Source organism: Gadus morhua, chromosome 4, assembly GCF_902167405.1.
Source record: "Gadus morhua chromosome 4, gadMor3.0, whole genome shotgun sequence".
NCBI classification, from domain to species: Eukaryota; Metazoa; Chordata; class Actinopteri; order Gadiformes; family Gadidae; genus Gadus; species Gadus morhua.
The window spans coordinates 27,020,727-27,033,187 of record NC_044051.1 but is presented as its reverse complement, the minus strand read 5'-3'; the positions used below and the strand labels follow the sequence as shown (position 1 = coordinate 27,033,187).

At 44.9% G+C, this 12,461-nt stretch overlaps 1 protein-coding gene across 2 annotated transcripts; it reads right to left on the bottom strand.

The window, feature by feature from the left end:
- Window positions 1–1,690: 1,690 nt before the first annotated feature.
- Window positions 1,691–12,368, bottom strand: LOC115542938 (uncharacterized). Of its 2 annotated transcripts, XM_030355451.1 has the most exons (3): window positions 11,221–12,368; window positions 10,760–10,867; window positions 1,691–2,938 (listed from the first exon to the last, which is right to left on the bottom strand). In XM_030355451.1, exons 2-3 carry the CDS (start codon window positions 10,786–10,788, stop codon window positions 1,819–1,821), a joined length of 1,149 nt encoding a protein of 382 aa, XP_030211311.1. In that variant the 5' UTR covers window positions 10,789–10,867; window positions 11,221–12,368; the 3' UTR covers window positions 1,691–1,818. The 2 variants fall into 2 exon arrangements, with proteins under 2 accessions (XP_030211311.1, XP_030211310.1); XM_030355450.1 differs by having other exon boundaries at window positions 10,760–12,368.
- Between the last annotated feature and the right edge of the window lie 93 nt (window positions 12,369–12,461).

Genomic DNA, 12,461 nt, shown 5'->3' with positions numbered 1-12,461 from the left:
ATTCACTCCGGCTATTAGGTATGCAGAACGAGCCCCTCCCTCTTCTTTGCTTGACCACTAAGTTTGAAGGCTGTTTAACCAATCAGAGCTGCAGTGCCTCCATGTTTCGCTGTAACATAAAGCTGTGTTGTCTTTACTAGTTTCACTAATGTAATGACCACCATTAGCTAGTGGAAAATACATTTGTGTCTAGTAGTGATATATTTGTATATGTTAGGCTATATATTGAGATGGCAGTGTGCGAAATACCCGACAATATTCGGGGATGTCCTCATCCCCAGATTGTTCTCGATATGCAGTAGCTGTGGTAGAAATTAAGGAGTATATTCTGTGGTGAACCATGATTGTGATGAGGTCTGTGTGTCTAATAGTGGAGAAACACACGGGGCCTGGGTGTCTGGGTTCAGAACAGATGGTGGGGCCCCTAAAAGGAGCAGGAAGATACGGGGTAAAGGCATGCTGACCTTAGCCTAGTGTTTTGGGCTATCTTTGTTGACCATTTGCTGACCAATTGCTGACTGTTCAGGTTAAGATGAATTTATGACTGAACAGGAGGCAGACACCTCAAGGAGAAGCCGCTCAGTTTGTGTGTATAAAGAGAAGCTGGAATCGATGTTCAAGCAGTGACTCTATAGACCCACTCAGGCTGTTGTCGTTGTTTTTCTGCACGATAAAGTCTTTTGTCAATTCTTGCTCCGGACCCCTCGTTTTCATTTTACTCTCTCTCTCTCTTGAATTAGTCTAAGTGTTATATATATCTCAGTTAATCCACAACATAGCCAGCTAGGCCATAACATTACATAACATGAACATGAACTGAATAAATGCCAGGTATATAGCATATCGGAGACGGGCACACAATCAGTGCATTTGCAAATGAGAGCATGCAGTAGGCCTATGACCGATCTTGTGACATGTGGTCGGAGAGAGTCGTGTGTGTGTGTGTGTGTGTGTGTGTGTGTGTGTGTGTGTGTGTGTGTGTGTGTGTGTGTGTGTGTGTGTGTGTGTGTGTGTGTGTGTGTGTGTGTGTGTGTGTGTGTGTGCGCGCAACCCGGTATCACGCCAAGGCGTAAAATAGATACGTCTGTCCACATCGCAAGGCGTGTTCAGGGTCACGCTTTGCCTGACCAAAGTGTCACCCTGAACACGCGTCCTTCTCCATTCGAAATGAATGGGGGAATAGCACCAACAGGGGGCGATACGTTCTCCTAGCATTTGGTGAAATTGTTACGTAGCCATATTAATCGTTATTATCTGAATGGGAAATGGAATATTTTAGGACAGATACACCATTAAACGTGTTTCTAATGACATTTCTAGCGAGAAATGTATATTTTCCTTGCATAATCTTCAGTCAGTGAATGTGTATGATCTTTATTAATCTTTATTATCTGAATGGGAAATGCAATATTTTAGGACCGATTCACCGTTAAACGTGTTTCTAATAACATTTCTAGCGAGAAATATTGTGGCGAGCAGCGCGGGAAGGACGAGACGGGAGCCCAGGTTCAAATGGCTGCGCAACTCTCGTGCCTCAATACACCGCACGACCCCGAGAGCTGCCTTTATTCAAACACACAACAGAAAACACGGCACACCTGACCAACACACACAACACTCTCACTAATGGTCCCGATCACACTACACATCACAATTAACACACAAACAATAAAGAACCCCAAACCCGTTAACCCCACTTAACCTAATAACATAAACAAGTTATCTAAAGACAATAAAACCCCTTTTCCCCAAACAACATTATGAATACCCCATTACCCAGACTCCCCGGGGGGTAGGAGTCGCCACACAGCCCCCACCTTAGGGGTCAGACGTCCCGACGACCCCAACACCCACTGCACAGTCCCGAGTGTTCAGGGGGCCGGCGCCGCCGCCTTGGCCACTGCCAGTAGCGGCCCCGTTGCGGTGCAGCCTTCCCCTCGGGTTGGGACGCCCGTCTCCAATTGTCTGCAGAGGTCCTGGGGGTGTGGTCGGGGACCACCTCAATTGGGGCCCCCACCAGGTTCTGCTGTAGGGGGCCTCTGGGGCGCCGTTCGGGCACCCCATCCTTCGCCGCCCTCCGACGTCTGGCCTTCCGACGAGGATGAGTGGCACGCTGCCCCGTCCACCCGCAGTCCTCGACCAGCCCCAGCTGCCGACACTGCGCAAGGGAAGCCTCAGCCGTCTCGCTGGCGGGAAGGGTGGCCGTCCGGATCCGGCCCTTCCGCTGCCTGGACTTGACCTCCACATTCTTTGTGCCGGGGGCGGCCGCTGCCCCAGCCGCGTCCACGGATGCACGGCGGCAGAGCTCCTCCTCAGCCCGTTCCGCCTGGTCCAGAGCCGCATCGAGGGTATGGGGCTCGGTGAGGCGGACATGCTGCCCCAGACTCTCCGGCTGCAGTCCCCGCAGGAAAGCGAAGAGCGCCAGGGCTCCCGTGTAGCCGCGGAGAATTCCGGGTAGCTGCGCCGGGTCAAGAGCTGGACGTCAGCAGCGTAGACGCCCAGGCTCTCCTCCTCCCTGCGGCGGTGAGAAGCCAGCAACTGCTTGCTCTCGTTGCGGGAGACCCGTTCACCCAACCGCCTCTCCAGTGCTCGGATCAGGGCCTGAAGGTCTCGCTGGTCCGCTTTGTCCAGGTCAAGCAGCACCCTTGCTACCGTCCCCTCCAACGCCAGAGCCAGGTGGACAACCGCCTCCTCGGCACCCCACGCCGCCAGCCGGAACTGGGCCAGGTATGGCTCCAGCTGCGTTACGCCGGAGAACTTCGGCAGCCTAGCCGCTGTCCTTGCCACCAGGGGGCGGTGGGCAGCTCCTGGTTCTCCGGCCCTTCCGGTCGTGGCCACAGGGGGGCGCTGCACTCCCATAGCGCAGGGTGCGTTGTTGTCCGTGGGCTCGACCGCGAAGCTCAAATCCCTCTGCGCATGCGCAGGCCACATCCCACTCCTGACACCAATGTGGCGAGCAGCGCGGGAAGGACGAGACGGGAGCCCAGGTTCAAATGGCGGCGCAACTCTCGTGCCTCAATACACCGCACGACCCCGAGAGCTGCCTTTATTCAAACACACAACAGAAAACACGGCACACCTGACCAACACACACAACACTCTCACTAATGGTCCCGATCACACTACACATCACAATTAACACACAAACAATAAAGAACCCCAAACCCGTTAACCCCACTTAACCTAATAACATAAACAAGTTATCTAAAGACAATAAAAACCCTTTTCCCCAAACAACATTATGAATACCCCATTACCCAGACTCCCCGGGGGGTAGGAGTCGCCACAATATACTTTTTACTTGCATAATCTTCGGTCAGTGATTGTGTCTGATCTCTAGTTTTATAGTTATTAGGAAGATTTAATTGGCTCGCTCGCATGTTTCAATGACGTCAGGTTGCTAGGGACGCTGCTTTCGCTAAACTAGCAGCTCACGTGTTTCCTGCGTTTGTGTTATTAAACCGTTACTTTATTTAACTTTTAATGATATTGTAATAACCACAGGCGAGGTATTGAGCGAAGTAAGCTTGATAGCAGGTTTATTGGATTCCACAATCGGACAGGCAGGCACAGCTCCACCGGAAAACTACAACAACCAAAACTCCCGCCCGGAAGGAAACCCCCGGAACCGCCTCTCAGAAGGCCCGCCCCTTCCTCCCAAAGCCTGTGACGCTACAATATCATCTTGTTAGAAACACGTTTATCTGAGAGCTAACCCAGTCGCCAAATATGGCAAGCCGAATTGTCATTTATTAACTCAGTTTGACTATCCGGAATTTACATTGCAGATATCTGCAATTCAGTTTCGCCTAGTCAAAACTAACATTTCGGATATCCGCAACTACATTCCTCCTATCCGCAATTGTCATTTCAGATATCCACAAAGACATTCCTCCTAGGCGAAATGACGTCATTTTCGCCATTCATGTCTATGGGGTTTCTCATTGCGGATATCTACAATTCAGTTGTGGATATCCACTTTGTGAATTACGGATATCTGCAACTGAATTGTAGATATCTGTAATTCCAGTTTGAGATATCTACAATTTGATTCTGACTAGTCATAATTCCAGTTCAAGATATCTTTAATTCACCTCAATTCAAGATATCTACATGTCCCTTTTCAGATATCTTAAATTAAGTTTTGACTAGGCGAAATGGAGTTGTAGATATCTCTAACTGGAGTTACGACTAGTCAAAATGACGTTGTAGATATCTCTAACTGGAGTTACGACTAGGCGAAATGACGTTGTAGATATCTGATATCAAGTTATAGATATCTTGAAAGGAATTTTGATTAGAGATATCCACAATTGTAGATATCTTTAACTTTCATTCTGCCTAGGCGAAACTGAATAAAAGATATCTTGAATTCGAGTTTTGACTAGGCGAAATGACGTTTCAGATATCTGTAATGACGTTTCAGATATCTGTAATGACGTTTCAGATATCTGTAATGACGTTTCAGATATCTGTAATGACAAATTATAGGACCGTTTACTTTAAGCGGGAGCGGAGCATCTCCTCGTTCAATCATCATTCACACTGATTACATCGCTCCATATAGCACCATGTCAGAGCAGCCGGAGGTCGAGGGAGTCAGGGTTTTTAACCGTCTTTTTAACGCTGCGGCCCGTGCCAGGCAGGAGCTGGCAGCGTATGGCAAGCCGAATTGTCATTTATTAACTAAGTTTAACTATCCGGAATTTACATTGCAGATATCTGCAATTCAGTTTCGCCTAGTCAAAACTAACATTTCGGATATCCGCAACTACATTCCTCCTATCCGCAATTGTCATTTCAGATATCCACAAAGACATTCCTCCTAGGCGAAATTACGTCATTTTCGCCATTCATGTCTATGGGGTTTCTCATTGCGGATATCTACAATTCAGTTGCGGATATCCACTTTGTGAATTACGGATATCTGCAACTGAATTGTAGACATCTGTAATTCCAGTTTGAGATATCTACAATTTGATTCTGACTAGTCATAATTCCAGTTCAAGATATCTTTAATTCACCTCAATTCAAGATATCTACATGTCCCTTTTCAGATATCTTAAATTAAGTTTTGACTAGGCGAAATTAAGTTGTAGATATCTCTAACTGGAGTTACGACTAGTCAAAATGACGTTGTAGATATCTCTAACTGGAGTTACGACTAGTCAAAATGACGTTGTAGATATCTACTATCAAGTTATAGATATCTTGAAAGGAATTTTGATTAGAGATATCTACAATTGTAGATATCTTTAACTTTCATTCTGCCTAGGTGAAACTGAATTATAGATATCTTGAATTCGAGTTTTGACTAGGCGAAATGACGTTTCAGATATCTGTAATGACGTTTCAGATATCTGTAATGACGTTTCAGATATCTGTAATGACAAATTATAGGACCGTTTACTTTAAGCGGGAGCGGAGCAGCTCCTCGTTCAATCATCATTCACACAATTCACTGATTACATTGCTCCATATTTTCTCGTGATCTTTTTGATCACAGCCAACGCCATGACTGCTCCTTTCTTATTCCATTCGGAAATGAACCCACTTCTTCTTTGATTATGGCGGCAAGGGGAAATTACGTATTTCTGGATATCTAAAACGTAATGCCCAACACTCAAATGACGTTTGAGATATCTTTAACTTTCATTCTGCCTAGGCGAAACTGAATTACAGATATCTGCAATTGTCATTTAAGATGTGTGACGAGTTGAATGTCGTTTTCCGTGAAGTCATTGCAGATATCTGTAATTCAGTTTCGCCTAGTCAAAACTGAATTAAAGATATCTCTAACAGTCGTTTCGACTAGTCAAAACTACATTACAGATATCTCTAACTGTCGTTTCGACTAGTCACAACTACATTACAGATATCTTGAATGAAGTTGTTGATATCTACAATGTAAATTCCGGATAGTCAAACTTAGTTAATAAATGACAATTCGGCTTGCCATAGGCAGCGAGCAATGAGGATTCCCGGATATCTAAAACGTAATGCCCAACACTCAAATGACGTTTGAGATATCTTTAACTTTCATTCTGCCTAGGCGAAACTGAATTACAGATATCTGCAATTGTCATTTAAGATGTGTGACGAGTTGAATGTCGTTTTCCGTGAAGTCATTGCAGATATCTGTAATTCAGTTTTGCCTAGTCAAAACTGAATTACAGATATCTCTAACTATCGTTTAGACTAGTCAAAACTACGTCACAGATATCTCTAACTGTCGTTTCGACTAGTCACAACTACGTAACCAGGGCTGTAGTGGTCAAATTAGAGGTGGGTAAACTATGAATTTTTTGATCACTGACCTCGACACAACGCAACGCAACGCAAAGTGTTGCGACTCTGTAAGGCTAGCCTGGCTATATTCCATTATGTTATCAATTAAAGTCATATTAAATCAATCAATGACAGTCAATGAATGTGTTTGTAGTTTATTCAAGTTATTCAAATTTCAACAGTAAAGAAAAGTATGTGTAGATTAAGAACTATCTATCTATGGCATGTGTGTATGTGTGTGTATTAGAGATGTCCGATATTATCGGTCCACCGATATTATCGGCCCGATATTAGCATAAAAATGTAATATCTGTCAATATCGGTATCGGATTTTTTTTGCCTTAAAACCGATTTTTTTTTTTTTTTTAATATATTTATAGCTCAAATAAATGTTTTCAAAATTGTGCAGTACAGTGCACATTGTAATTGACTCATATTTGTGCATTTATTCAATTAAGGTTATTGAGTTTTAGTTAAAGAAACATACTGCTATGTTGCACATAGTTGTTCAGGTACAATGTTTTATCATTTGTGGAAGTCAAGTTTGGCCTATTGGTTGTGGGCATTGTCAAGATTATCTCAGGGAGAGTGTAATCCAAACTGTTGTCTGAGACCATTAAAAAAATAAAAATAAACATGGCACTTTTCCCTTAAATTAAGTTGAAGTATTTTTCTTATTTTGCACAGACAATGTTAACATTGGAAAGCCTTGTTGCATTCAAGAATGCATCCAGTGGGGCATCACAATAACATTAAGCATGTTGTGTTAATTCCACAACAGGAGATATGTAATGTTACCTAAATTAGGTTTGAGGAAAAATAACCCAAATATCGACATCGGTATCGGCTGATATCGGAATCGAAAATTTAGAGTTGGACAATATCGCATATCGGATATCGGCAAAAAAGCCAATATCGGACATCCCTAGTGTGTATTAGTATGCATGCTTTTCACAGTAGTACCCAGAGGGTCTCCTTGTCCACGTCAGGTCCTGCCTTGCAGGGGCGTGTTCTGGAGTTCATGGCTCCACTGTGCTTCACCAGCCAGGACTTCACATACGTGTTGGATTGAACTTTGTGGTGGCTGAGTGGTGGGCCATTCAGTTGAATGAACATCAAGGACGACACTGTGACCAAGGGCAGACTGCATCTCAGGGGGCACACTATGATGTTCATTAAGCTGAACCCCCTCTCACACTCAGCAGTGCTAACTGGAATGAGATGGGCGATGATGGCATGATAATCCACAACGCGCAGGGCCATGTGTTTACATACTTCCTGTTTACATATTTTCCTGGATCCTGATTGGTGTCGCTGCCGCAGCCGCAAGGCACTGATTGGAGGGTCACAGACCATAATAGCATAGGCGTCACAGCGCAGATGAAAATGATTCAGATTACAGCGTTTATTTGTTCAACAATATGAAACCTTGTCTTAGGAGTTTTAAAATGATGCTGAATTTATTTCCGATTATTCCAACGGCAGAATACAAGGCACAGGGAACTTTGAGGTGCCCAAACGCTATTTAGAGGTGCGTTAATGCTATTTCCTAAATTCCAGAGGTGCGTAAACGGCGTTTACGTGCGTTTACCCTCCACTACAGCCCTGTACGTAACAGATACCTTGATTGAAGTTGCTGATATCTACAATGTAAATTCCGGATAGTCAAACTTAGTTAATAAATGTCAATTCGGCTTGCCATAGCCAAAATCATACGTTGACAGTTTTCGTGAACACTGGATTACGTCGCAGTTCAATATAAAATAGCGTGTTAAGCACACATACACACACACACACACACACACACACACACACACACACACACACACACACACACACACACACACACACACACACACACACACACACACACACACACACACACACACACACACGCACACACACAATGCATTTCGCTGCTAAAACAACAACTTGGGCTGCTTCTAGGACATTTTGGGTGGATTTTGAACGGTATGTGGGCAGGACGTTTTTTGCAGGCAGGACCTGGCAACCCTGCGCTGTTGCCCGAGGTGCAGAAATGCTCCGGAACAGATCTGGATCCACCATGGCCAAAATAATTGCCTGCCCCCCCTTAAGTAAATACTATGGCAGAATAAAGAATAGATTCATGCATTATCATTCACCTTGAACATGTGTTTTTACAGTATCGAGTGGTGGAGGGATGATGTATGTTGGCCAACCCGGAAGTGAGCGTCGACCTGGGTTTCCCTTGACAAAAAGCCAACGGGTTTTTCCATTGGATTTTGGATTATTGCAGAAAAATTAGCATCTTTGAAGCACCTCCACAAAAACTGAAAATAGATAAATAAATAAAAATAACTGTGCTCCAAAGAACGAAATGTAAACCAATGCATTCTGAATGGGAGTGTTTCTCCGATTTTTCCATGCTACACAGAACGAAATGAAAACCCATGCAAATAAAGACTTCATGGTCATAATAATTTGGTCATAATAATTTAAATATCATTATTCTCCTCAGTGTGTAGGGTGGTATTCTATTTTTTTCAACGGGGCTGCATCCAGTCACTTGACCGTCATGGTTGCTATGGTGGTTGCTATCGACCAGCCCCTCTAATCCTTACATGGCTTTAAAAACCACGCGGCAAAGGAGCTGCCGTAAATTGTGTTGTTTTTGTCGTAAACTAGGGTCCGATGGTTAAAAAATAGACAGATATTCCAAGGTATCCTTAAAAGGCAGCTTGGATGTTTTTATTTTCTGCAGTTTAGACTTCTTCTATAACCTATTTTTGAAAGCAAAACACCAAGCTCATTGATTTAACGAGGCAGGGTTATTTGAAACAATTTATTGAATAAATATTTATGAGAGGTCATTCCTTCTCCTGAGTTTGCTTCCTATTTATGTCTAGTGTACAACCCTACTGTCCACAAGCATCACCCCCCCCCCCCCTCCCCATATGGATTTGGAGAATTGTTGCCACGTCCCAGTGGTGGAGGTATCATATATATGAAAGAGGGCATTCAATTATACTACAATGATCAATTAGGAGGCCGAAGCCCTAAAGGAAGTGATGCAATAGGTGACTGGGTCGACAACATTTAAGTAAGCTGTACTTTGAGGTCTCTTATAGATCAAAGGGGGTCTCAAAGGACGCATACGCTTCAACGTGTGGCTCCAGCCCTACAGGAAATGACTCAGCAAGTGCTCCATCTCGTTGCACCTGCACCCAGCGGCTCGCTTGCAAGATTTTGGCCTGAAGTTCTTCCCAGACCAACACCCTAGCCATCCAACACGCATATCTGAGAATCAGGCTTCTCTTTAATAATGACAAAAAGTTACGAGAGAAATACACATGAACTTTTTGTTATCTCATTAGCGGCGTGGTGCCGGCTCCTTTTGACCTTTTGACCCCAGACTTCAAAAACGTGGCCACAGGCCAGCTGTGTCTACACACCTTAAGCCACAAATGTACACCTCCATCTCACAAAAAATGGGGACTAGAAACTAACCTCTGTCTTATGTACATTTACTGTAATGTTGGAGGTCACGCCCCTTTTCCGGCCTTTTCGAGATAGCTAGGGAGGCTAAAATGTTTACACACATTTCCCGGGGCCCCGAGAACGACATATCCGAGATTTGGAGTTCTAGTCCTTAGAGAAAAAAAGTCTTCCAAAATGGACTCTCATTTGGACAAAGCCCCTCAGAAGTGTTACCTGCAAGACCTAATGGTTCAGAATGTGGTGGAAAAACAGTTTTTGAGATAGGAACGTCCTACCGCCCTGAAATTTGAATACCTTATTCTAAGGCCTAACTGGGACCCCCGCACCAAAACTTGGCCCGGTCGGACCCCGAGGGCAGGAAGGGTGGCCCTTCCTGCCCGAAACTTGGCCCAGTCGGACCCCGAGTGCAGGAAGGGGGGGCCTGGACTTTCATAATCCTCGCTCGGTGACTGTAAGGGCCCTTACATAGTCGACGCATCGCTACGCTTACGGGTCCAAAAGGCTACGCGACGCGACGCTTCGGCCGCCATTAAGCGTCGAAGCGTAGAAAAACGCGTCCTCCACATTTTTCATACGCGACGCGCCGATCCATGCAATACCATGCGTTGTCGGTGGGGGCGATACTGCAAATATTGTACATTATTGCCACTATAGGTTATATTTATATATAGAACATATGAGAGGATGCGGGACCGTGATAAGAATGACATTCACGTCTCTTTTACCAATTACCTGTGCCTATTAATGCGAACCCTTCCAAAGGGGCAAAGTGCTATTTTGATGCGCTACATCAAACAGCTGATGCGGGATTGTGAGCCATTTTAATGATCTTCTTGTCACCCGATATTCGTTCTATTACTGGCCTTATTTGTTTTAGTGTTAGCCTATTTGAATTAATTACGTAATGTTTTGTGTTCACGTTCTGTGTGAAACATAAGTGTTCATGTTCTGTGTGAAACATAAGTTCAGTAGCCTCTTTGAGTGAACCCACCGGACATCCAGAAGGTCGTGGTCGAGCATATTGTGCGGAGGCAAGACGTTGTCCCACACATCCAATCCCAAGTGAGACTCCGCTCCTTCTCCGGCAAGACTCCCAGACCTAATCATGAAACTGATTATGACACATGGCGCATACACATTGAGTTGCTCCAGAATGATCCTAGCATGTCTCCTCTGCAAATATCCAGAAAAATCCATGAAAGCTTGCTCCCACCAGCAGCTGATGTAGTTAAAAGCTTACGGCCTGAGTCACCGCCTGCAGCCTACCTACAGCTCCTAGACTCAGCCTTCAGTACTGTGGAAGATGGAGAGGAGCTCTTTGCTCAATTCCTGAACACCCTCCAAAGACCCAGGTGAGAAATCATCCACTTACCTTCATCGGCTCCAGTTAGCCTTGAACAGAGCAACAAAAAGGGGGGGAGTTACACATGAAGAAGTAGACAAACATCTTACTAAGCAGTTCTGCAGGGGGTGTTGGGATAACACCTTGCTCAGCGCCCTGCAACTGGAGCAAACGAAGAGCAGCCCACCCCCATTCTCAGACCTCTTGCTAATGATTCGCTCCGAAGAAGATCGACAGCAAGCAAAATCCTGTCGTATGAAAAAACATATTGGCATCACAAAGCAAAGAGCTCAGGTGCAGTTCCATGGCGCATATGTTTGTGAACCAGAGGAGAAAGATGAGAGCAGTATCAGTGCTATTGAGGATCTGAGAAAGCAAGTGGCAAGTCTGCAAAGCCAACTAACTACATACATGTCACAGAAAAACACCAAAGGAGCTAGCAGCAAGGGATCTGCAGGGAAGCAACAGAGCAGGATGTCAAAGCCAAATGATACAGACATGCAAAGACAAATCAAAAAGAAACAGACATACAAACCCAAGCCCTGGTACTGTTTTAACTGCGGCGAAGATGGGCACATTGCCCCCTGCTGCACCGACCCCGCAAACCCCGACCTAGTGGCAGAAAAGAAGAGGCAGTTGGAAAAAAAACAGCGCCAGTGGGAAGCTCAAAATGATTCAAACTTACCTTTAAACGACTAACAGTTCCTGTTGTGGGACAAACAGGGGCTGAGGAGAGTCAACAACGTCCCTCAGACGTAAACAAGGAAGACAAAACCCCTACTGAGATCAACAAAGACATTACACATACAGAGAACATTAAAGCTCAAACATGTTCCAGCTTACATCATCCAACGCAGGACCAACCGTTTAGACTCCCCAAACGGCTGGTTGGCATCAAGAGCACAGCCAAAGTGACTGTGAGAGGTGAAGAGGTCAACTGCCTTCTTGATTCAGGCTCACAAGTTACCACTGTACCTGAGTCATTTTACAAGCAGCACCTTTCAGAGCAGAAGATTAAGCCGATTCATGACCTCTTAGAAGTGGAAGGTGCAATTGGCCAGCTAGTGCCTTACTTTGGCTATATAGAAATGACCATAACCTTTCCAAAAGACTTTGTAGGAGTCCCAATAGATGTAAATACACTTGCCTTAGTTGTTCCTGACACTTCACAGTCCCTCATGCTCAGGGCTGTAGTGGAGGGTAAACGCACGTAAACGCCGTTTACGCACCTCTGGAATTTAGGAAATAGCGTTTACGCACCTCTAAATAGCGTTTACGCACCTCAAAGTTCCCTGTGCCTTGTATTCTGCCGTTGGAATAATCGGAAATAAATTCAGCATCATTTTAAAAC